This window comes from Acanthaster planci, linkage group LG19 (genome assembly GCF_054643075.1).
Source record: "Acanthaster planci isolate LZ-2023a linkage group LG19, COTS_SCS, whole genome shotgun sequence".
In the NCBI taxonomy this organism is placed as follows: domain Eukaryota; kingdom Metazoa; phylum Echinodermata; class Asteroidea; order Valvatida; family Acanthasteridae; genus Acanthaster; species Acanthaster planci.
Window position 1 is genome coordinate 7436428 of NC_141795.1, and position 26947 is coordinate 7463374.

General features: G+C 45.9%; 1 protein-coding gene across 7 annotated transcripts in view; it reads right to left on the reverse strand.

Moving 5' to 3' along the window:
* Positions 1-1498: 1498 nt before the first annotated feature.
* Positions 1499-26947, reverse strand: part of ndnf (neuron derived neurotrophic factor) — a 54173-nt gene continuing 28724 nt past the window's right edge. For 3 of the 7 annotated variants that reach the window (XM_022231721.2, XM_022231719.2, XM_022231722.2), the window contains exons 2-5: positions 24998-25313; positions 9895-10140; positions 5332-5450; positions 1499-4891 (exon numbers count right to left, since the gene is read on the reverse strand). In XM_022231721.2, the coding sequence (XP_022087413.2) occupies positions 3519-4891; positions 5332-5450; positions 9895-10115 (1713 nt within the window). In that variant the 5' untranslated portion in view covers positions 10116-10140; positions 24998-25313 and the 3' untranslated portion in view covers positions 1499-3518. Of the gene's footprint in view, positions 4892-5331; positions 5451-9894; positions 10141-11381; positions 12154-19403; positions 19877-24997; positions 25314-25528; positions 25827-26753; positions 26911-26947 lie in introns of those variants that run through there. The other 4 variants (XM_087129933.1, XM_022231724.2, XM_022231718.2 and 1 more) reach the window with 4 other exon arrangements.

The window sequence follows — 26947 nt, forward strand, 5'->3', positions numbered from 1 at the left end:
TGACAGCAGGTTCACTTCGCCTCTGTAATTTAGACTGGTTCACTTGCCCTATCCAGTTGAGACTTCACCAAAAGGGCAACAGAATTAGAAGGGGTTGTCTGGAGGCGGATCCAGGAATTGGGGTGTCGAAATTTTTCGAGGGGTGGGGGTACTGGTCGCTGTTGTTGAATCCATTTAATCTCTGTTTCATCCTCAACTGAACATGCAAATATGACCCACGGGGTTTATGCTTTTCAGGGAGGTTTGCAACCTTTAGACGTAGGATGTAAATCTATGCTGACGGGTTGGGGGTGGGAAATGACCACTGAGGGTGGGAGAAATTTATCTAATGCTATGAAAATTCCTGATATTATTGTTAGACTCATACAGAAAATGTACACCTAAATAGGTCTATTAGTTTTTCCATTAAGCTACAATCCCAGCCAAATCTCGCTGGAACTCCTTCCCCCGTGCCCTTCCTAAAATTGTCTCCCTTTATCGGGCGGTCTGTGCTCCGACTGCAGACAACAACATCTGCAGGAAGCGGGGAACCCAGGAGGAACAGATGCTGTCGTGTGACGTGTCCTGACCATCTTGGCCGGCGTTGCAGCAGCTCCTCGAAAACCCTGACGCCAGCATTTTTGACAGTCCAATATTACAGTCTGGCGCCCTCTGTTTCCCGCTTAATCTCGCGCGCACAGGAAAAGTTACGATTGTAAAGTCGTTTTACGGGGCACTAAAAATCTCGCTTAGATTAGAAACTAATAGCAAAAATGATTTAACAGGATTTTTTTGGAGAAAAAAACTGAACAAAGCCAAAAACCTGAGAGAGAATTATCAAAATCGCACTCCTGTACATACATTTTCAATGGACCTTGCCACCAAGGCCATTTGTGAGCATTGTGTGCGTAATTATTAACTTATTAGTAAAAAGGTCTATTAAAATCACGTGGCTTTTTCTATTGCATGCATATGCTTTCTGCTAACCACTGATGTGAAAAGCGCTCCCAGTTCTTTCGTTTCTCGGCCCCCCCCATTAGCCTCCAACAAGACACAACTAGGTTCACAATACTTCAAATTCTTGAACGACGGTGACAAATCAGTCGCTCAACTGAAAAAAAAAGGAAACCAGCACTAAAAGGATCGGGTGTACACATACACGTAGGTGTATGCATGTTCCACTCTTCAAGGGCGCCTTCACGTAGACTATCTCGGGGACCGAATAAAAAAAAAACTACAAAAGGGGACAAAAAACATTGCAGGGGACCCCTAAATTTCTTTTCTCACGTGGAGAACCAAAGCCCAAACATGCTCGTGAGATTCTCCTTGAAGACAAAAAGCTCACTTCTCCTTTCACCCGACAATGAGAAAAACTCAACAAAGTAAATTTAAGCCCTAAATTTCTTTTTTTAAAGGAGAGAACCAAAGCTCAAACATGTTCGTGAGATTCTCCTTAAAGGCAAAAAGCTCACTTCTCCTTCCACTTTGACAAACGACAATGAGGAAAACTAAAAAAGAGTAAATTTAAGCAACTTTTATATTTTAAGTCACGGTTTTCAAACACATGTACACATTTAAAACAATTTCATTTGAACTGGTTCTTCACACTTTATACATTGAACACAAGGTGATTACTTGAGAAAAAGAAATAAAATGGTAATAAAGAAAGGAATAATACCTATCACGTGACCACAGATTCGGGAATATAATTATTTTTACGTGTTGCTTAATTAAACAGAAAACACATAAAAGGTGAATAAAAGTTCGTAAGGTAGGCAGGCTCCTCGAATCACAATTTTCGAAACACATGTATTTAAATTGTTACAACGAATGATTTCGAAAACTCGTTGAAATTAGTTATTACGTACAAAAATTGAAACGCAATAACAAATCAAAAACAATAATGCAACTACATAAAAGAAAATACAAAATATATAGAATTGAACGTTCAGTGATAACCTCTGTGTTACGGCACATTTGCTGAAATTGTTCTTAAACGTGCTTTTGTACAGATTTACATAAAATGATCCTAACAGAATGGGAGGTTAAAGGACATTTTTAAAAAGTTCACTCGTCTGCCAATTAAAGGTTGTAAATTTCAAACATTATAAAATGATCTTTACAATACTTTGAGAAACGATGATAAATAGGTAAATTATAGTGAACGTCAAGAATCACGCCAGACTGTTTTTTTTTAATGCAATGCATGATTGGTATTCTATTATGCACAAGCTATGGTAAGAATTTACAGTTAAAACTGACGAGTTTATAGAGTTCGCTTTTTTAGTTCAGCCTGAATTACAACATTTAATTGCTCAAATATGATATATTCATGAAAGGTATCAAACAAGCGCACAGAAACTCATTCAGCAATATCAGTCACTATTCTTGACTTCGTAAAAACAAGATTACTTAATGGCACTTCTGCTAAAAATTCCCATTTTTGTGCGCATTGGCAGAAAATCAAACAAGTTTTTGCCGCTAGTTGGCAGCAAACACATTCAAAGCAAAGACACAGAAATAACATGTAAGGTAGGCATAATGTTTCAGGCGGAGTAAGCGCTGATAATTTGGAAATGATACAGGATCAAGCAGTGGTTGGAAATTTAGAGCATGCACGTACATGGACAGTTTGGTTAGCTATAGGTTTTTGCCAAAGAAAGTATTTAGATGTCGCGGTGCCCGTTTGATTTACCATATGGTTGTTATAACCACCAGCTTTTCCCATCTCATCCAATTCACGAATAAAAGTCTGTACACATGTAATACCAAGATAGAGAAACGTATTTACGTCATTTTGTAAACATTTTATACTTAAAACTGTTTTTATTTTAGGCAGTGTACTTAGCTTGCAAGGCCATTGCCTTTAGGCATCACCCAGTCTGGGTACCAGCCGAGATGGCGGGATCCTGGCGTGTTCTTTACATCAAACAATTATATACACCGATTCCAGACCAAGCCGCGGCAACCATTCGTTCTCGGGGTTCAATATACATGTACATTATTATAAATTACAGTGTTCGAAATAAAGGCGTCCCGTTCCAAAACAGTCAAAAGTATATAGTACAAAATAAGAATACTAGGTTTCTCATAAGCAATGAAGTTTATACGGTTCAAGTCTTTGATATACACGACCGTATTACTGTCCTTTTCTTTCAAGAATTGTAAAACGCAGCATCCAAACTCCAGCAACTGTTCCCTTGTCTGACATAACTCTGAAAAAAAAGATGGCACGTGGCTCTTTCCATCTGACCTGTCCATATAGCATTAGCGCCCTCCTGTGAATCGATTTAGCACCAGTCGCAGTTCGCAATCGCGCCCTCTCTCGATCACAAACGTCAGAGTCGCTCGGTCACTTCCCGGGTAAAAGCCGAGTCATTTTTGTCTCGCCAGTCAGACTGTCACGAGGCTGTCGTCGTTCAGGTGGTCAGTACTAAACAGAGGGCGCCCTTGCTGGAGGCGCCGCGTCGTTCATACGGCAATTCACGCTACAGCCGGATAAAACGTCTCCAACCTAAAAGGAGTCTTTACATCTCCAATCAGCACACTTTCTTTGTCGTGACCCTAGCGCTTCTGTACGCCAGCGTCTGTTTGCCGAAGCTATTGACGTACACGTCGAAGATGTACGTCGTGTCGGGCGTCAGCCCGCTAATTTCCTCCATGAGGACATCCCTTTCCACATCGGGACCACTGACGGGCCGACAGATCACCTTTTCAGTTCTCTTCCTCATGTCCGGCTCGAGGCACTGCCTGTTGCGGCCCCGGGTTCGCTTGGTTGGCTTCTTCGCCTGCTTCTCCACCCGCTTGTACAGGCAGTACTGGGACACCTCCTTGGTGCTCAGCCAGGCCAATGTGACCGAGTCGCACTGCCGCAGGTTCTCAAAGACTTTGATCCGCTTATCGGCCGGCAGCCGGGGGAACGGGTACTTGTTAGGCCGGGTGGTGGCGAAGATACGGAAGTGCGTGGACCCCCGACGCAAGCTCTTGACCTTGATCTGGATGTCGCCCGAGATGTCGCGGATCCAGAAGTCCTTCAGGTTGCGGATGTTCGAACTCCGTATCTTGGTCCCGTCCCGCCAAACTTCGGCCTGCACGGACTCAATGCAGGGCTGAACCGTCACCATGACGTCTTGCACCGTCTCCCCGACGCTAAAGTCGAAGGTCTTGACTGGGGACGACTTACGGACTGAGGACGTACGAAGCTTGCCGTCCTTGAGGGTAATGTGTTTTCTGATCTCTGGTCCCGGTCGGGTGATGATGGAGGTACCGATGTACGCGACGCTTCTGTTGTTGGTTTCGTCCACGGCAAACAGGTCAAAGTAGTACCGCTTGGCCGGCTCCAGGTTGGTGAATGTGTGAAGAGTTTTCTTTCCCACACACTCGACGATGATGTCGTCTTCCTCCTCTCTGTCCCGTCCACGGCCTTCCCTCTCGCGATTCCGGTCTCGCCGGTGCTGACGTCGCTCAGCGCGCTCGCTCTCGAAGCCGAATCCTGCGTGCTCCGGCTGGGCTGGCGGCTGGTCCCCGTACAGACAAGACTGCACGCTACACCACGTGTGGTAATTCTGCCTGGCGTTCAGCGCTACGCAGTACACGATGGGCTCACGGTAGATCACGTCCGACGGGCTCGGCTTCCAGGCCAGAGACACCTTGTTCTTGCGGAAGGAGGTGATGTCGAGTCGGGGATCAGTCGGCAATTCCGGATACAGGTGATCCGAATCCGGCGTGGTGGTGGCGTAAATCCGCACGCTCGTGCTCTTCTCCGGACTCTTGATCTCCAGCGTGTAGATGCCGGCTGGGGAGCTGTAGGTGACGTACGTGCTGACGTCATAGCCAACGTACGTCTTCACCACCGTGCCCAACTTTGTGTTGGGATGACGACGAGGGCGCTGTTCACTTAACTGGTCGTCACCTATGCAAAAAAGAGATAGGCAGGTACATGTATATTATGCTTCACCACTTCCGCAACGTGGACACCACAATACACAAAGAAGCAAAAGCGTGTGCCACAATACGGGCGATTCACAATAGCGCGCCACCAAGAGTTTGCAACACGTTGGCCAATCATAACGCGCGAAATTTGTCGACCCTTTCCAAACGCGCATTGGGTCGACAAAGTTTGCGCACTGTGATTGGCCAACGCGTTGCAAACTCTTGGTGGCGCACTATTGTGAAACGGCCGTATTAGCTGGGGGTCACCATTTCGTTATCTACGGGCACTGCCTCATCACCGTAGTCGACTCAAAACAGTACACGGCAACTGAGCAATGTCAAGGTCGCACTTTTAACAACTTCATCGGTTCGGTTCCTGTTTGATAACCGTGTTTTCTTGCAATCTGCCGGCATACTTACTGGAGCCGCTTCCGTCCTCTGGCAGATCCATCAGTGACAATGCCCAGTCCAGTTGAGCGGCGCACGGCGTGACTGTGATAGCCACGGGTGCGTTATCCTCCTCCACAACGAAGTAAAAACTGGACAGAAGAGAGAGCCAGAAACCAGCACCGTTAAACAAGCGGGAAAACTGATTTCTGCTTTGCTTGTTTAGGAATACGGGCGATTGACAATAGTGCGCCTCCAACAGTTTGCAACACGATCAATATGCGCGAAATCTGTCGACCCAATGCGCGTTTGGAAGGGGTCGACGGATTTCGCGCGTTGTGATTGGCCAACGCGTTATAAACGCATGGAGGCGCACTATTGTGAATCGCCCGTATTCTATAAGATGACTTTGACGCACACGCTGCTAAATCGGAACGTCGTGAACAGCAACAAATACACAGAGGTTTTATTACATGCGCTTCAAGTTGCTATCTCAGATGATCCACGTTTCCTCAGCTCTGCAGATATGAAGTCGAAAAGGCCGCATATCCAATTTACAGGGACCAAAAGGTGGAATATCTCAGCGGGACAGGCCCTGCAGATTTAGGGCTACAGATCAATACGGGTTATAGGTGAAGTCCTGAGCAATGCAGAACCATCCCGTTGCTGAATTCATGCTGGTATTTAAGTATTTGAAGCCTTGTGCAAGAAGGAACTTCAAGGCTGCGATTTCGTATACTGTTAGCAAGTTCTCGCGAATGTGTAACTGACCGGGACCTAGATTTAGCTCTAGACATAAGGCTTGGCTGGTCGGGTGCACTGTGTTCACGTATCGCGTCAAGGAAGCCCTTACATCACTGTAATGTACATGTACATATACGCAGTCACATTGACTATGAACCTTGACCTACAGCAGTCAAGGGAAAGTCAAAGATGACCATTGTGCATTTACTTGGGTGAACTGGTGTGCACAGCAAACTCAGGTCGAATCTTCAGCGCCCAGGCGCACTGAGTCTGGGCAGATTACTGCATGGGCAGAATGGCGATGTGACCGTTCCCAGTAATAATTGTGTTCTTGAGCAGGACATCCACAGCTCGCATTCTTGCCTAGATGCAACAAGGGTCGCGCTGTATGTTCAAGTTCAGCATCAGCTACTGTAAGCGACGCGCCGATTACCAGTAAAGTTACCAGGACGTTTGTTTTCAGAAATGGGTGATTTCTGGAGAGCTTTCGTTGTTGATCAGTGTGCATTAAGGTGAAGAACCTTATTAAAAAAAATGTGCCCCTGTAGTCAAACTCCACGGGAGGACTTCTCTCTTCCACCCAGCTCAACCATCTCTGCCCCGGCTGTAGGCACTTACACGATGCTGGCTCGATACACGATGTCATTATCGTGTTGGCACGACAAATTCGGACAAATTGCCCGTCAAAGGGCGTCCTGGCTGATGGATCAGGGGCGCACAAAAGTGCAGGGCGCGGGACGACCCCACCCCTGGGGCGAGCAAATAGTTCGCGTGATTGTGCCGAGTAGTTCACGGCGGGGTGACCTGACCAGTGCATGGCTGGTTAAATCTCTCGGCAGTATACTGTTATGCGTTCGCCGTCGAAGTCATGGCTAGACATACCGCGTGTGGGCCTACCCTCACAGCCGCGCTGAAGACGCGTCGACGTGGACTCTCGCATTTAGTTTTCGGTATGCAAGCTAGCCGCGATTCAAGTCTGTTAACTGAGGGAACGACCACATGTACGGCTTTTTGTGGGACTAAACATACAGCTCACGAAATGCACTGTACACTGTCTAATGACAGTACTGCTCTGGTCTCTTTTCAAATCAGATAGGGCCTACCTTCCTACATCAAATCTGCCAGTGATATTTGCCAGTGAGGTCATTGCTTATCATGATAATACCGACTGGTTTACGTCTAGAAATACACTTCAACCAAGTTCAAGCGATTGCACAACTGATGAAACCTTTTCAATGGTCTGGTCACTATCTCCTAATGCCTCCAGGTTCAATTCAACTATGTATACTTCAAGCTTTACCCACGACTCAGCCATGACATTACACGAATGACTGATTCTAGAGAGCTCCAATGCAGCAAGTTATACGCTGCCCCGACCCGCCAAGAAGCACCAATCTGCAGACGGGAGGGAACTTGACTTCTTGATAACTCAACTTCACATCTGGTGATCCGTGACAAATCTACCACAACACGGAGGAAGTCCCTCCCTATCAACACAAACACAAAATGGCCGTCGGGCACATCACGGCCCAAATCCTGAGGATCTTGCCTCGACGCAAGATAAATAAACGACGCGTCGATTGCCATCCCTCGCCCCGACCTTTGCGCGTTTGACCCCCTGGGCATGACTTCGCCAGTGACATATCATAAGCGCGCACACGACAGCCGTTTCAAGTGCAATTTCTACATGACAGTAAACTCGGCGAGTGCGTGAAAGCATTACAAGGTACAGTCCCAGCGTCCCAAACGTTTTCTTGCTCCAAAACAGGAAGTTTTGTCAGGTTTTAATATTCTGATATGTGTGATGTTTAAACGAAGCCGGTCTTGCGGTGATAAACTGAAAATTAACATCACTGTCAATCTTGGCTTGTGCCTGCCGTTAAAAGTCCTTGAGAATATTTTTGATGACATAGTAATTGGACAACTGGATTCGAGCAAATTCTGTTGCAAACAAGATGCTTCCGCGCATTCGAAAGCACAAGAAAAAACACGCACGATTTTCGAAGGCTAATTCATGAGGTCAGAGTTGGTGCCCGCCACACGGGATGTCCCCTGAGCAACGTCGACGTAACGGAGACCCAAATGTCGGCGGCGTCCTATCCATCTGAGTGTCAGAATAAGAAGGCCGGGGTTGCTTGCGTAAAACAAAATCTATAGTGCGCAGACTTTGGTCGCTCTCCAAGTTCAACAAATAACCCGTGTCTTGCATCACGCCATCGACCGATTCGGTGCCTCTCGACAGTCAGAGGGTAAGTATGACACAGATCGAGCTTTCACAAAATGCGTCCACGGTGACCGAGGGACTAAATTCGATTGTGAAAAAAACCCCGCTCTGCTATCTAGGCTTACATCTCGCCCAACGCTGGGCCTCAAATGTTCCACCTCTTGCTGCGTGATTCGTGAGAGACAATTCGCGGCCATTGCAACTTCAACGGGACGCCCGTGGGTACTGGAGGTTGTTCGTTAATAAACGCGCGGTCTTTCTCCGGAACGAACCCCCTCAATCTCTTTAAAAGTTTGAAGTTTCGGGAGATGGCTATAACACTCTTTTTTGTCCAAATAAACTCGTCAAGCGCATCGGGTGCAAACCATAATAAATCAGTACTCAGGGGCTTTCTCGAAACACTCAATCATTTTTCCAAATTATTTTTATTTAAAAATCGCCCATACCTCTGTGTTACGGGTGAATAGTGCGTTTACATGTGTTTCCCCGAAAGGATTCCCCCAAACCGTGACCGACTACAGAAAATAAACTTTACTAATTATTTTGATAAGTGAATTATTTTGTGGGTGATATTTTTGGGGTGTTGCACAAATACACTTGTCCATAAGCCAACTAACTTTCCACGAAGGTCTGCAGCTAGGAATTACAAAACCAAACAAACAACAAGCACCGCATTGGTGGAAAAGGAGGCTACACTATTCTTACCACAGGCAGAGCGCGAAGTAATTGCTGGCGAATCGATTAATTTTGTCCATCTCGCTTTGACCCCACTGGAACACCCGGTCACTTACTCTATCCACTGGGCCCGGGCGAGCGAGCGGGTCAAGGCGGGGCCAAAAATAATATTTGCTGGACTCCCGCGGGAGCGATTTTTCGGCATATTTCTCGCCTGTCAAAGCGCAGGCCGCCCCATTTAAAATATTTGCTTTACCCGCAGTTCGGCGATGGGGCCTACTTTGAGCGGGAGCAAGGGGGGGGGTGGAAGCAGACCCCGAAGCCTGGGTCATGCTGCTAGAACAAAGAAATTTGCAGAACGCTGTCGAGACCGGATAGGTTGTGTCAAGTTGTGTGCAAACGAAAATATGGTACAAAAATCACATTTTGGCTGGAGAGAGTTTAAAAGGCGGAGCGCTTGCACGATCGCCGACGGATGGGGGTGGGGGGAATCATGATGTCACTCAGGTGTGCTGGCCTCTTACTGACCCGTGTCTCCCCCCCCCCTTCGTTTGAGATGCGATCAACACGCGTGACGCTTTGTACTGGTGTAAGGGGAGTCTAGCTTTTTTATGCGGAACACAGTCTCAAATAACGTGGGTATCGATTTCTGTGAGAAAATCGCGGTAGATATGGCTCCGCGGAAAACCGAGGGCACATGAAGGCCCACGGTACGATTTCCTGCTCGGATATTATATGCCCAACGGTAAAATAGAATTAGACACAAGTGCATAGGTACTATCGGCTTAAGATAACATGATTGAGAATGCATTTTATAGACTTTAAATAAAGCCAGGAATGTGCTAACCTTTCGGTCGAGGTATTTATATTCAGGGAGGGTGGCCTATTATGTTATTTGAAATACTCCGGTGATAGGTTAAACTGAATTGATCACACTAAGAGAGTCAACTTACAATTTACGGGTGCCTTTGAAAACGTAACCCTTGGTTTCCGCCCCGTCCGGAAGAACCTTGGTGTCCGCTACGGACTCAGGGTTGGCCATTTGTAGTTGGAATATTTCTTCGTCTCGCGTGGGGAGCTGCTGCGCCCACGACAGCCTGGAGAAGGAGACTACCAGAAACTGCAGCAGAAGCGCCATTGTGACGGTAGAGGGCGTGAGACGGGGCGACGTCATTTTCTGTGAGCGTTCAGTACGAGACCTGTGGATTTGAGTAAACAGTCGAGTAATTACAAGCAATAAGCAATTACGGATTTAATCGGCAAGTATTGCTCATCCGTCAAAAGTCCAATAAACAGGAAGCTGAAGGAAAAATCGACTGACAAGTTAGGCATCGAGATGACGCGGAAAACATCTGGGTTCAGGTCAATCGTGGTGCCGGATGAGAAAAAAATAACCAGGTCAAAAGTCAACGAGTCAACCAACTAAAAGTGAAATGGAAAATGTGAGTATGACGTAAACTATTCTCGCGCGTAGATTCGGAAGCAGATCATAACAAATTAATCAATTCAATATTCCATCTTTGGACATCAGTCGACGACAAAATTGGACTTCCTAGAAGAATCTGATTTTTGAATTCTGTTGAAAGTATTGAACTGGACAGAATGAGAGATGGTTGGAAAAGAAGTTCAGAGACAAGACGTGAGTTGAACTTCACCTGCAAGTATAAGAGCGTCAACTGCACGTTGAGGCAAGCAGTGGGACAGGTGGTGGCCAGATCATTCTCCTTGACATTTGCTATATATAACACGAGGACATGGGAGACACGACCTCATTAGTAGCGGCTAATTGGTCATGATTGCACCCAATTACTTCATGCTTGTTAGTCCCTCCAAGCACGTGCCAACCGAATCCTCGTTTTGAACAAGTACATGTCACGTGCTATCGGAACACGGCAAGTTACATTTCTTTCAAACGAAGCTATGAGGATGGAAAGAGAGGTTATGATTTATATGTTGGACTTTTCTTACTTTGATTGAAGGTTTCATAAATTTTAGTTGTCACGATCATTGACAGGTTAAAGGTAAAACTCAACATATAAGCCCTCTGAACAGTGAATGTGAAGGTTATGGCTATGGCTTCACGTTTTTGTCAGTAGGGCGATACGGAAGCTATCCGTAGCCGCAATGTATATGACACGACTCACTCTGGCACAGTTTCTCAGTATGATAAACTTTTTGCAATTTGAAGAACGAGATTGGTTGATTGTGTCACAGTGAGTAGACATCGAGACAAGAACCCTAAAGCCACAAGATATTTCCTTGTGGTCCAGCACAATCAAACAGAACTGTAGTGCCTAACAAGATAAGTGATGTTTCTGTGAAAAAACTAAATGCTAAACATTGCACTGTGACGATAGGGCGCGCCAGGACCTCAGCAATACAAAGGATCAAACCTTTGGAAATTACCCTTAACGGGCGAACTGGAATCGTACCTACTTACTTCTCTTGTTGTAGACTGTTCCGCTGGTCCTAGCCTGTACGGGGTTGACCGCGAAACGACAAAATCGACTGGAAAACAAATCGCATTGATAACACAAGACAGAACACTCCCGACCCGACCCCGACGAGACAATCGGTGTTCCCACGGACCTCTTTACGTGACAGGGAGACGCATCTTTGGACCAGGCCAAGGAAATGGTAGTTGTGACGGTCTGAGTTAAGGGCGGCCTCTCTGGCGTATCTAGCGCGCTGCAGTGCGCAGCCGAAATATCGTCAAGAGGGCGAGGATGATACGGGCGCTCAATGTTGCCGTCAGATATTGAAGAACAAACTTCTACAGGATGGAAAAGAGATGGTCAGGAGAGCCCCGGTAAGATGTTGATTTCTATGCTGCTGCCTTAGCTCTCGTCACACGGTGAAATGGCCTAGCCTCTACCACGCCGGTGGCTATTTACATGGCGCGCTTAAGCCCGGGCCTGACACGTTGCCCCAAGTCGCACGCACGCCAGCCTGAGAACCGTGTACTTCCGGAGATCAAACCCCATCACAGCATCCCGTCCCGGAACATCCGGGCGAGTCTGAACGACGACTCCAAACCTGGCGAGCAGGAGCCAGGCCCAAGACTTTTTTCCTTTGGTCTTCCCAGAGGAAAGGAAATGCAGAGTTCACTCGTGTACAAAAAAAATAAAATAACAGGAAAGCCGAGCGGACGCCCCTGGTAGACACGCTGGCAACAGGACGCGATGGCGGGCGAGGGACCCGCTAAACGCCCTCCGCTAGCCTCGCGTTCTAACCGGTTTTGACATCTCCCGCTGATGACCCATGTGTGCTGTTGGCAGCCACTCAGCAGGATACCAGCTGACTGAAGTTCGTCAGCCATTACGACATATGTCATTACCACGAGGCATTATAAAACAACACTTCGCGCACCAATTTAAATGTAAATAAAAGGCGAGTTTAACCGAATGACTTCTCAGTGAGACAGCAACGAAAGAGAGCCGAGCCATTTCTGTCTCATCGTAGGACGACGTTTGTGGTGAACTCATCAAATCCTAGGAAAACAACAAAGAGCAGACGCATAATTTTGACACAGTAACGGGATATGGGCTTTCCTTCCGGCTAAACGTCCCCGGCCACGAGATGACCGTCCGGGTAGCGTGTCGAGCGGCCCTCTCCCTACCGGGCAGACGGCGCTGCGGGCCAGGCAGGGCCCTTCCGTCTACCAGTCGCCTAGTATCCGGGCAGTCTCCCGTCGTCAAATACCGCCCAGCGATGGGTGACCGACGCCCGCCCTAGCCTCGCTGAATTTTCCCTCCCTTTTTCAACTCGGCCGCGTAATTGTTGAAACACCTGACCAAGATGTGCCCATTATTTCGCAATTAACATGTTTAATAGCATACAATTTATTCTGAAATGAAAAAAATCGTACTTATACACCAAAAAAGTTTCACTTTAACTTCAGAACAAAGACATAGCGAATGAAGACATAAATAATAAATGCCATACATAATCTCTCATAAACTTGTTTCTACTGCGAGAGTATAACTCACAGCATAAAAAATATGACACCTTTGTGTTACATTAAAACTTCGAGTAGGCCCCTACATCGCGTAAGGAACATAATCCTCTAAGTAAGTACCGGTAACTCCTCTAGCCAAAGCACCAAACACTGAACGTCGAGAACATTGGTTACCACCGTGTCTGGTTACACACCTCAACAGTTCATATCTCGCGCTCACTTCTAGTTCTAGAAGTAATTGCCCGGAGTTCCGAGCAGACACATAAAACTGTGTTAAAACCCCGCCAGGCGTCGAAATACGGGTCTGCTCAATGTCGAGCGTAAATCTTAAAAAGAAATTCAAAAATCAAAATACGGCAATGACAGACCGCAGTTATCAAACCATTTGTAATTTACAACTGCTCGCTTTTACAACCAATCAACTCCCCTCGATAAGAGTTCCGCAGTTTTCGGTTACACTTTCCCGCCAATTTCCAGCCCACAAATAACGCCCGTCTAGTTCCCGCCGGAGCACCGCGAGCACCAATTTTTGATTTAAGCACTCTCTCCTCGGCGTGGAGGGTTTTTCCCTCGAATGCAAGGAGAAAGAGCCGACTCCCTCGTCTGGGGCGTTCTCATTACTTCGTCTGCCGTGGAAATTGCCGGTAACGTATCTGGCGTTCGCTACAATTACCGCCTTCACGAAATTCCAGTCCTTCATACACAAGACATTAAAAAAGTCTAAACAGCTCTTCCGGTCCCTACATTTCCAGCTTTTAATCAAAATGCATGCCTCGGCTGAGGGATGTGTTAAGGCTCGGATCTGGTCGCCTTATCTTCCTGTTTTGAGGAAAATTGTCCTTTGTACTTTCTGGGGCACGTAGAATTTAGTTGAACATTGGCGTTCAATTAAGCCTTCGATATGAACGTTACTTGTGTGTGAATGTGTTGTAAGTTTCGCAAAACTCCTTGTAGAAGGATATGCTAAGATAAAATGGCAAAAAGTGAGTTACAGAAGGGTGGTGCTTTCAGGAAGTAGAGAACATTGCGAAATGCTACCACATCTAATTAACCAAACACATAATATTTCATGGAAACCACACATCAAAACATGATGACAACTCCGAATCGCACTTAAAATAATATGGTTTGATGCAAGGCAGCTGGCCACTGGGCATGCTTATCATTTCGTGACAACATTCAAACCTTTCCTCGGAGATATTACAATCGGGGGGAAATAAGACAGAAACAAATCAAATTTCGACTCAATAGACAATTCTGTAAAGCAGGCATACGCTCGGCACAGCAAACCCGCCCCGTTCCAACACACACTTGTGCCCGTCTGGAGGCACGTTTCCTATCTGGGGGCTGACCGAAGTTGACACGTCAAGGGGCCACGCTAGGTGAAGGCCTTTTCGTCTCGCTCACGTGAGGTGCAGATGTGACTTGAAATTAGAATAAAATGCTTGTTGATCTCGCTAGTTTCCTTTTGTCTTTATAGGAGCGTAACTCCAGTTACTCGTGACTGTCGAGTACTTTTATAGAACCCTTGGGGTACTCAAAAGCTGGAGAAAATAAAGATCGTGAGTGAATAAGGCGGTTGTAATGGCAATTTGAAAAAGCTCTTAATAAAGCCACGTAGACAAAGATTTCGCAAACGTTCTCGTTTAGGTTAAATACTCCAAAATATGAAAAAAAATCAACATACACGCGGAAATACATCGAAATTCACTCGAAAACTAATAAATGTTAGGCATTTTTACCTTATCCCTTAATTCTGAGGAAGGCAGAACAGCGCACAATTTGCCGATTCGTCATGAGTTTTGCTCAGGCAACAAATCAATCCATAGCTTGTCCCAACCAAGGGGCCCAGTTCATATATCCTTATGAAATTTTAAACACTGTTTTGGGGTCCAGGCATAGTTCTTGATTAAAACTCGGTTTTAGAAACAAGCACCACCCCTCACTTTTTTGTTTCAACAGCCTTAACCCTTACGGAGGGGGACTTGGGTGTGTAAGAGGCTGTACACGCGGATATAATACAGTGCGCGCCATCTTCGCTCACTACGGATTGGGGGTGAATTGGGGCCAACTGGGTGGAAGAATGTAGGCTTATTAGGGTGTCGACAACCCCCGTTTATGGGTGTCAGCTATGTCGCGATGTCGTCGTGCCCCGGGTTAATGGGCCAGACGAGCGTAAACAGGCTATAAATCAGCCTCGTAGATACACCTGGCCCGGGGGAGGCCCCCGAACCGCCACGATAACCGCAGAGTAGATTTACTGTCGATCCCGCCTTTGAGATTGAGTAACCTCACGGGGCCCCGGTGGTGCCTGTACATTCTCAGGTGAAGGTGTGACGGTTCAGATAAACTTGTCATCTTCCTTTCGCTTACGCGGCCACTGACGGAGCACAAATCACACTACAGTGTCTGCGTGCACACCCGCTGGCTTGGCATTTCAAGTTTTCTTATCCGCAAAAAGAAAGTAATCATAACTTGTCAATACAACGGTTATCAAATACAATATTTACCTCGCGGCACCTCTTCGGAGTTTAAATATAGAATGCCGGGCCAAATAGGGCGACAGTTATACAGTTAAATGACGCTTGAAGCTCCGTTTAATGATGAATGTAGGGTCCATTTCTCCTACAACTTCAGAATAAATGTTGGCCTTCAACATTGAGAACTATTATTTATACGCGATGCGATTGAAAACTATTATTTATTCGGGCTAGTGACGGTTTATGACGCACCAAGCGGTTTATTCGGTAATGCTGTAAACAGAGGAATGCGCAAGCCCGCGCATAACTGGAAAAAGGCACTGAAATTCGGTACATGGTAATCTAGAGCCCATTTGGAATTTTTAGACTGTTTAATTCCTCCTGTCCTCCTCGGAAAAAAGGATATCACTGTGAAAAAGAGCTGGAGTACTGTTGTTATTGAAAGGTTGAAGAGCAGGTGTTTGCTGAGTCCTCGATTCTCCATGCACATTTAACAATCCAAATCGGCCACATACTTCCACCAACGTGCCATTTCAGTTACTTTAATAACAGAAATCGAGGAAATGGTGCCTGGCGTCACTGGTGGTACAAATACAACATGCATCTTTTTGTTCAATCGTTCGAGATGCGCTCAGTTAAGCGGAAACGCTTTTAATTAAAGTTGCCCCGCGGAATGAACCAAAGGAAATAATCGACTCACTGTCGCTCCATACTCCTTGTCCTTCCTGTTTGCTTACTGCAGCCGATAACTGAAGAAAAATCCCAGAAAAAAACAGTAATCCATTTCAAAGCCCTCTAAACAATCTTACATTTTGCAAGCTGTTTTTCTATTCAATCGCACCCTAAATTTGTAATTATTGACGACAAAACGATTCTTGGAAAGTGTCTAGTCTGGTGCCGTGTTGACAACGCCCAGCTGGCTGTAAGGTGACCCATTTCCCCGACCCTCTGTACTGATTTGAAGAAAGCCACAATGCCGTGGATTAATGTGCACGATGTGCCCGCTGGTTGAACCATGAGATGGATTACTTTAAGTCTAAGGTATAAAGCCAAGTCTTTGATAATGGAGGGCAATTTTCAGGGGCACTTGTGGGCTGCATCCAAATTTGTTGGAGTCTAGAGCAAGGTCTAGGTCTTTGCTCTTTGGAAATGCGCAAGGATATAGGCTGACAATAGACGTAGGCCGTGTCCGAAACGGGCTTCCAGGGCTACGGCTGGGTCTATTGTCTGCGCATCTCCACGCATTTCCAGTGGAGCGAAGACCTAGACCTAGCTCTAGACAGGAGATTCGGATGCAGTCGTAGCCGTATAGCTCTACCTCCAAAAAGGCACCTCGGAGTACAGTAGATATGGCGCCAACAGTAGGCAAAGCTTGGACAGTTTTCCTGGTGCATGTAGTAAATGTTTCAACATGCTTGGCCCGCACAGACAATTTGGAGCATGTTTGGGGAGAGCACTGCGCGCGCGCACACCTTACTCCTTGCACTCGACGTTTGACGACTTCTGAGCGAGTTGAATTAGAACTCTAACACTTGCTGGTGGTTTATCTTCAAGGCGCGGCATTCACCGACTCCAGAGCTCGGCCGCTTTTCACTCCCCGTCCAAACTACTCGAAAGGCACATGGAATGTTGTCATAGATGCCGCTTATTTATCGCCTTCCAAGAGATAAGTGGTTAACCTTCTACAGACCAGCCCTGATTCTCCGCCCACTTCATGCGCTTAGCAATACACAAAAATGCAAATTCCCTGCCACGAAAAAAATCAACCATGAAAAAGAGTGACAAAGAGGTTGTTTCCGATAATCATTGTTTATTTTGTGGTCTGACGAGTACCACTCCAGGACTCCAAAAACACGTGGGAAGGATTATGGGACCCCACCGCGAACGCCAGTCGACGGGCATTCATCAACATGAGGCTGGCACGCGCCACACGCGGTTGATTAGCCTTGAGAGAATTCTACACAATCGCTTGTCCGCGATACTGTATCCAGAGGAAGTTGCGTAAGGTAGTTTCCATTCAAGCCTGAGAGTTGGCAACTCGTGCATCAATATTGTTCTTACTGTTGGCATTTATCTCTGTGCATTTGCATGATAAGTTACAATCCTGTACATCACTCTTAAAGGCTCACTACGTCGTGTGCGTTTACTGACTGCACACCTTGAACTGTGATAAAAACGAGTGCGGTGAAGTCTACAAGACTACATCACAAGCTGAACGACGAAGCTTGGAAATCGTGTTTGTCATTTGTGGATTTCCAGGATGTTCCAACGAAAAACAGACATGGAAATGAACCAATAGTCAAAGAATTATCCAGCTGAAATTCATTGTTGCATTAGTTTTACCTGCCCGTAATGGCACTTGAACATCATTTTGTGCGCGCAACGCTGTGCATTATTACACAGTCTCGTTGACGGAGGAAATTTAGAGCCCCTTCCCCGTTGTAAATGGACGTAAAATGTACTATGGGCATCAAATTCCCAAATAAATCCAGGCAGATGGAGAATAACTCCTCATGAACTTGAATATTGAGAACATCGTGCATCTACGATTGGGCAAGTCAGTGAGAATGAAGGAGAACCCAGTTTCGTAATTTTGTGATCACTGGCTGGTAATGCGCTGGTGCGGGTGTGTTCACTTCGCAAGTGGGTCTTATTCGTAGTTCGGTATTCGCCTTGTCTGGAGGTGCAGAGGGTATCGTACAATTAGTGAAGATGTCTAACGTATTCCTAGATTCTTAACATAGTTGAAAGCTGAACTTGAAGTTTGTCTTGAGCTGCGAATACAATAAAAACGTTTGCACAGTGCGCCATCTTGAAGGCAAGGCCATCGATCCTGTATGGTGTACATGAATAGAGGCTCCGTGCTTTCATTGTCAGTGTATTAGCGCAACACAACTACCCTCCGTGATGGCGCACCGTGAAAGCACTCCATAGAAGAACAAATTCCGTTCAACATGAAACTGGTTAAAAAAAAAACTTTGGACGCTCCTCTGTATTGATAAGAGCGGCTGTCCTCCCGGAAGAACGTGTTCTGCAGCGTTCTCCGAACCTGCCCATGACCTCTGGGAGGAACGCAGAGCCGAGATCACAAGTGCACGTCAACCAATGAGAAACCTAGAAACCCAAACCTGACAGGTGCACTGTGGCGGCTGGCGGAGTCTGGAAATGCTCAGTTTGACAACCCGCGGCTCTCTCGGGAGAAAAACCAACACACACACACACAAATGCCCTCAGTACTCGTAGGAATCTGTTTTGTTTGCTTGTCGAGATTTAAAACAATGACTGATCGAGGTTAATAATGGGATCATTCGGGAAATCCGGGAGTTTGAATGGAATGTAACTCTCAAATCAATGTCGAGCCTGAGGCCTGTTGTTTACACGTCCGCTGTTACACCTTCTTGAATACAATTGATTCTATTGTTGCTTATCGAGGTCAAAATGTACACTTTTATTTATTCCTTGTTCACGCAGATGGTGCACCCATGGAGATATACCGGACATCAAAAAGGAAGGATGCGCCCCCAAGCGATGAGAAACATTTTTGATAAAATATATTGAGCAAACAATCGCAACGCGCAAACGTCGTGTACTGAACCCATGAGAACTTCTGTAAAAAGTTCCACATGACTGAAATGAAACGTTACTTGAGCAGCTACATGAAGCACGTAATGTGTCATGGCCTTGTAGTGACACCTCACAAATCACATCGCGTGAGAAGTATTTCCTGGAGGCAAAACTCAGCTTCGCATTATAGCACATAGACAATCGCAGCGCAACAGTATTTCGCCACATCGAGGAAAATATCATCTAACTGAAAAAACAAACAATTAAAATCACACCCAACAAAGCTCTACATAAAAAAAAAGATTTACCATGCCAAGAAGGAAATTTACAACTGCGGTGGCCCTTCATGGCCACCATATTATGAGTTGAAAAAGTTTACGTCCCTAAAGCCGCGTTCGTCATATCATGGAGGAAGGAACAAAAACCTACGGTAGAACCGGTAAACCTTAGTAGGTCTTACCTTATCACGACAGATACCACCATTTTTCACCTCGGTATGCCAAAGCTCGACTGCAGGCGATGTACTCAAATCAATTATCCTTCCATCAGAACGAGGATGCAGTCAACCAAATGCCATGATAACAACTGGTATCCCGGCACAAACGACACCGATGCCAAGTAAGCGTCCCCCCAAAAATCCAGCCCTTCAGTAAGACGGTTTTACAGATCGAAAGTGAGAATCTTCGCTTGACTTTCGACAACCAAGCAGTTATCGAAGTGATGAAAGTCGAGTGCCGCACCTAACACTGGTGCGCTCCTCAACGTAGCCACACCTCCGTCCCTTTACGACTTTGGCTGCAGTCCCAATACGCGCAGGTCCGTCTGACGGTGTGAACATGTACATGTACATCTACTCTCCCGTTGTATGTTTTCTTGGGGCACTCTGCTTATATAGAGGGAAGGGCTAGCCCAGCAGCGCGGAATACTTTCCGTCTTACATCAACAAATAAACAATGGGCCAGGGCCCGGCGCAGACTAGCCGATGCCGACCGGTGAGAATTATTGGGGTCGGGTCAAGAAACCAGGCTAAGTTGTCACAATTTTCACCCTTGGAAGAAGCTTTGGCGCTCTCCACTGCCTCTGAATAGACCTGAAAGGATGGTCTATGGTTTACTCGAAGGATAATATTGATTTCTGCGCGAGAGAATGGTGGTGCATTTGATCGTTGTTGGGCACACTACTGATGCATCCAGCCAATTCCACCAAACTCCAAAGGAAGGTGCACTTTAAGTTACTTCTTTCGGCGACAGAAGCTAAATATGAATAAACAATTATGCTAATCGGTATAAACATTAACATATACCAACTGCTCTGAACAGCGGCGGGAGATTGTATATAATTATGCCATTCTTTTTTTTTTAAATTGTTCTAACAATCCAAGCGGTTCGAGCAAAAGTACAACTTTTTCAATGAGAGTTTGGTATATAGTTTGGCTGGTATATCTCCATATTTGTCGAACTTTCGATTTGAAGAACAATGTATCTCAGTAGAAGTTTGGTTTGAATTTTTCTACATGTTCTGAATGGTTGTTCCTTTTCCTTTCCAGGGCTATAAAGTTGTGGTTTTGTGGTAAATACCAACCGCCGTGATGCGGAAACAGTGAGAAGACTGACCCACGAACTCCTCCAGTTGAGAAAACTAGCGCCGCCATATTTTCACCAGATGCCCAGCCAATCTTTCAAGACGTCAAAATATATCATATCTGACGGTGCGAAAAAGCCCTTACCGGGGATGATTTAATGGAACAGTTTCCCCCTCATAAATCCGTTATCGGTGCTCAATCGGCTACCTTTAAATGGATCTCTCGGAGATCAAGCTATTTCTGTGTCCACAGTTCAAGTATCAGTAACGCTGAAAAGTTTAAGATAAATCATAGGATGAAAAATTTACGCGTCGCCGACTGTATAAAGGAAAAGTGAGGCATGTGGTGGCCCTTTTTGCATGTTATCACAGAAGAAATCCAAGCCATTTAAATAAAAAACGTGTCGTCATTTCTGTATGTATATCACGACCTGGGCCCATTGAAATACTTTCGCAGAAGCTGAACAGGCCTTGCGTTTGGAGGTAGCAAGTTTTCCCATACAGATTCTCAGAAATGATTTTGAGAGTTTAAGTAGCCACCTTAAGAAATGATTTTGGCTGGTGAGGAAACGCCACCGTAGACACGGCCACCCATTAACGTCCCTCCCAGCCCTTTTGGGGACAAAATTACGACCAGTAATTGGTGAGGAAGGGGCAAGGTATCGACCCACGTTCCGAGAAATCGATAGACGATCGACATAACTTTCGGGGAATCGATACCGTTACGATCCCACCCCTAGTGTAAATGTAATGGACCACTTCTCCATCAAGGCTAGGAGTGACGCGTTCATACCTGTGATCCATTTGGCACTGACGAAGATAAGAGAGCCCACCTAATAAAACAACTGCACCGTTTTAACAATCTAACTCAGAAGCGACCAGAAATCATCCACTCGACAGTTAAATTATTTCGATCGCTGCAGCGTGGGGAAACACTGTGAACTTCACCATAATAACAATTCATTTCCGAACAAGATCAAGAGAGCTTATGACTCAACTGAGTTGACTAAAGGGAAGAGCATGGGAAATATGAAGGAACAATGTTGTACTTTCAGGACTCACTTTTAAGTGGTGGAAATGCCAGGGAAAAAAATGCTTCACTGAGATTTCAATCCTCTGGCCACAAATGTAATTGTGTATACGGCACTCTGCCAAAAATCCACATCATGGATTAAAAGTGCATTGGCATCCAACGGCACTCTTCCAAGGGCTTGGGAAGATGTCTTATTTCGGTAATTTCTGGGATTAGAGAGAAGAGGGTTGTCAACTTTGCAGTATATCTTTTTGGGGGGGGGGTGGGAATGGCTTGACGCTCGGTCAGGCAATTAATCACCGGCCATTGCCGGGAATGTTCACACCACCACGAGTCCTTATCAGAATGCCAGTTAGTCATTCTGCGCATTTACGAAAACACACTTTTGCAGGACGGTATCTGATACCAATCGCGTCTGCGTCAGAGCCGTGTAACGTCACATTAAAGGCTCTGTCCGGGTGTCATAGCTGTCGTAATTATCGTTTGTACAACAAATAAAAGGTTGGCATCGTTGGCCTATTCATTATCAACAACCCCACTGTGCACATTAATTTCGACAAAAGAATGGAACGCTTGTATGTCTCTCGTAACTACTACCTCGGTTTCCAAAGAGACTAAGCTTCCCCTTTAACGTCAAATGCCAGCCTTGTGAATATTCAACAGCTCTCTGCAACAGTGCTGTGTTTATTGGGTTAACACTTTTTCCCAAATGGAACAGTGTGATATGTCAACATTATGGTAGCGGCCACCATACAGCCGTTAAGGGCGATATTATCATGCCCATGCCACATTGGCGAGTTTTGAATATTTCGTTTAATGCGAAGTTAATGCAGGTATTTAGAAACGATTTGTAACACTTGGACAAGCAAAAAGAATTCATCACTTGCTGGTTGTACAATAAATACAGATTTGGCATTCTGAAAGATGTCGATTCAGCTTGGTATTACATGTATTAGGCCAGAAAAGGTTCAAACACGCATGCGGAATTGTATGATATGTAAACCATTCATGATGTAAAACCTGGGCAGGTCTACAGTCCAAGCAAAACATTCAAAACACCCGTATGCCAGGGTACTTTGATGTCCCTTCCACGCGCTGAGAGCTCGATCCATGTCACAACGGTAAAGTGCAATCGTTGTGACCGGCATAAAAACCCGCCGTAATAAGCCCCATTACAAAGTTCCATTATGACGCACGACGTCTCTGATTGGGCATGACATGCCGGAAGTCTTGGGTATTAGCCAATGGGAAGCGCGCTCACAAGCAACAAAGGAGAGCTGACTACGAGGCGCTTTGAGGTCACTCGGAAGAGGGGAACTAAAAATTGACCTCTGCTCTCTGTCTTTCAGCAGATTCACCGTCTGAGGATCAGGTAAGCAGCCGCGTTCAAAACAATCATGATTTCACAATCCCCGCTTCATTTTAATTATGCAAGGAGCATGCTACAATTAGCCGTCCAGCGTCTGGTCCCCAGACGTCACGTGAAATGAATTCATAAGCTGAGCTTCGATAAAATGCCCGTCCTCGGCAATATCCTGTGACCGGCTACAGCATTAATCAGAAGTTAGTAGATAATAATTTTTTGTCATTTTGAGTCCAGCGGCATGCGCTCTGCTTTAGAAAATGTCGAGATCGAGACGGGTCACTATATGTCTCGATTAGGCAAACTCCGCGGTTAATTTTTTTCAGAAGTGCATGCAAAACGACTGCATTAGGTTTAATTACAAATAAGCCAGGAACCCCGTAATCAAATTGAGCGGGCCTGTTTACTGTAACGTGAACTGCTGGGCCAGTCATTTCTGAAGAGAAACGGACTTTTAGTTCAATCAACGTGTGCCTGTGCTAATGGGAACACGGCTGTACTGTGAAGTTAAAGTATTGGAACCATTGAAAGGTGCAAGCATCATTTTACTGGTTTGAAAAGACAAAGTTAGTTGATCATGAATGAAGTGTTCCTTGTGTTACAATAGTTAGTTCTAAAAAGAACCCAATGCTCAAAAAAAAAAAATACGGAGTCCACAGAAACACAAGTCACATTTAACAAACCAGAGTGCCTTGCAATTTCTGTTTTTGGAAAAATTCCACATTTTTACTTGAGACATCTGCAAAGACGTTATTATTACGAAACTGGTATATAGTTTCTCACCCATTTCCGCTTCTGAAAGAAAAATCTTTTTAAAAAAAAGGAGAAGACGACAGTGAAATAATGTGGAATGGCAAAAACTAGAGTAACAGCAAACTGCTATTTGCCCGAGGCCACTGACCCCAACATCAGACGATTTTATTTTCGGACAAATTTCTGACAAGGTAGAATTTCCGGGGTGCTGACCCTTCCGAGCAGGGGGTCACGGTCTGATGTTGGCGAGAATCGTCTGCCAATCATAACCGCAAATTGACGGGCATTCGTCAGGCCGGACTCGCTGACAAGCTGTCAGCTGCGCGCCGCCGGGGCTGCATGCAACGGACGAAGTTGTCGAGTAGAGAGAGGACTGCTGGGACATGATCGAGGAAGGTGTTTCATTTTCAAGGAAGCGTTCAAGAACTGCCGAAGTAAAGAATCTACAAATTCGAAGCCAGGATGTGGTCTCGCCATGGTCAGGCTGACACGATATTTGTTCTCCCGATGCCCAAATGAAACAGACCAAAGCTGTATTAACATTAGCACATTCAGCGTTAATCCTCGCGTCTTCCACACTCAACAAATTACTTAAGCTCGACCACGGCTCTCACGACACGAAGTGAAAACAAGCTGCCAGTTCCGACTTTGGTGCCACCCCCGAGAAGGTCCACGGCAGTTTTCCAATCGAACGGCAGTCTCCTATTGTGAAGAATAGTTCTACGAAAGGATTTTTTTTCTCACACGCTGACTACTTGACCCAAAGCCAGCCCGTCGTGAATTTATTCTTATTATTATTCGGGGGGAGTGCAAATTCCTTGAGTATCCTTGACACCCTTAAATACGACTTCAAGAGTGCAACTAATATAATTTCGATGAGTAAATCGCCGGAAAAAAAAGTTAACGAGCACCTGCGTCCGGCGGAGACTGTAAATGTTAAAACAGCGGATTATGGAAATATTGACAGTTGACATTTTCCAAGATTGAAATGTCAATTCCTAGATGAGAAAAATAATAGCGGCACAACCCTCCCACGCACAGAGCTAGGAGACGTTGGGAAATTCAGACCTATTTGCAAGTTCGAAATGTCTCCTTCTAAATCCTACGAAGTGCACGAATGTCATTAGCCCTAACAGAGGGCTTTTCTTCAGCAACAAAAAAAAAAATGAGTTGAGTGAAAGTACTGGAAAATCCTTAGGTTTTTATCAAACCTCTACACTATCTTTCTTGCTCATAATTAAGAATGTTAAGGAGAGGAAAAGTGTTGGTAATAAAGGAATGCACTGACACAGGAGTACTGATTAAACTCGACAGGAGAACTTACCGTGAGTATACGGGAAACAGTGCTGCGGTTCTATGCACGGGCCTGCTAGATATGTCGTGTATCTGGAGTCCCTATTCGAAGGCACGGTGGAACCAGATGTCAAGACGTTAAATAAATTCCGTAGCATCAGTCAGCCGGCACGGATGCTGGGTAAGTACGATCCAAAGAAGACACGCGTGGCAATATCTCTAGAGTAGATCAGCTGACGGGAGATTGGTCTGCGCAGTGGCGGTGTGTGTATTGCCCACGGGGTTTCCTCCGCGCACGGAATTAGGCCGCTGAAGGATGGAGGGAGAAGGCCATCGACTTGATACTCCTGAAGAAAAAAAAATGAGAAAGAAAAGGAAAGTGATGAGAGGGGTTACTGCTCATCTTCTGTCTGCAGTCATTAATTAATATGGCTGGGACTGCAGGATGCTAGTTGTAGGATGTTTGGCCAAGGCAGCCGTGAGTCTCTTTGGTTTTCCTCCCAGGAATCGTGCGTGTTGCTGGGGGAGGTCTGCATTTGTATCAACAACGGTGTGCACGTACAGCGCCGGTGGAGGTACGCCTAGACGGCGCGGGCGCGCGGGGTAATAGCCGGGAGAGACGGGCCGAGAGCCCAGGCTGTGCCCCCGTGCCGCCCCCGTCAAACCGTCCCCCCGGTGTACGCATATTCCACACGGCTCGCCTCTCGCCGAGACTAATGGGGACTTAATGAAATTTCTCCAGCTGAAAGGAGGTGACAGCTGCCCCCATGAAATTATAATGTGTTTAAAATACAGCGCATGCATGCAAAAAAAGTGGCGTTCCCGGGCACGGCGCAAGGCATCGAGCGGGAAAGTGAACAACCCTTCTCCACTGCGACTTTGAAGAGAGAGTTTTTGCGACAGATCTATAAGAAGAAGTTTTTCACCCCTAAAAGTTACGTCATATCCTGACGAGTAGACCTAATTCGCATTGGAAACCCCGGGAACTGTATCTTCGTCAGACCTGACAACTCATAACCCAAATATTTCCCCCACAAAAACCAGCATTCGCAAATGAGTGATGACTGAGCTCGAGTTCACGTCCCTTCCGAATCTGACATACACCCCTCGCTGGCAATGTTCTCTGTTAACAGTGAAAAAGGAAAGACTTCTGGGGGCATGAGGAGCGGGGGATTGCGTAAAAAAGTGCAGTGCCACCGGCCGCGAACTACTCTAAATCTGGCAAACAGGACGCCACTAATCCTCACCACTCTCGATGTTTGCCGGAAAGTATATATGAAAAGATAATTCATTTTAGTCCAAGAGAAACCTACGCAGTGCACCCTGCAAGTGTGCTCCTCACCCCCAATTATTAAGCTGTTGTAAGAGTGGCTTTATGATTTGATACCTATAATCGGCTAAAGGTCCATAAACGTCGGGTGCAGTTTACGAAGCAATAAGTAGGTAATAGTATGCCATTCGAGAGGTCATCGTCATTTGGAAAACTGTAAACTCGAAACCAAAATCTATTACTATGTATGGGAGGATGTCATGCTTTCCCAATGATGGTATTCATCAGAATTTACCAAAAGCTGTAACTTGTACGAGAAAAGTCGCTGGGAGATGTGCTAGAACATAACCACACGGCTGAAACTAAATGTAATTAAGGGCATGCTGCTGCCACAACGCTATTTTTAGCACCTAAGTTCACCTGCAAAACATAAGCGCTATTTTTTTCTGGTGTCCACCATATTGGTTAGTGGTTGCCGGGGCGCAGGCTCGTTCAAGTAAATGCTGACATGAATTACCGGTGGCTGTAACTAGATCGCACAAATATCTCCCGCCATAATTCCATCATTTACGCCTGATTAAATCTCGGGGCATAATGGCGGTCTCAGCGGAGGACCCTGGAATCGAATTCTGGGCCTGCAAATCGAATTAGGAGAACCGAGCGAGACGGAGAGATGTGCGCGCCCAGTGTATTGTTTACGGGCCACCTTGA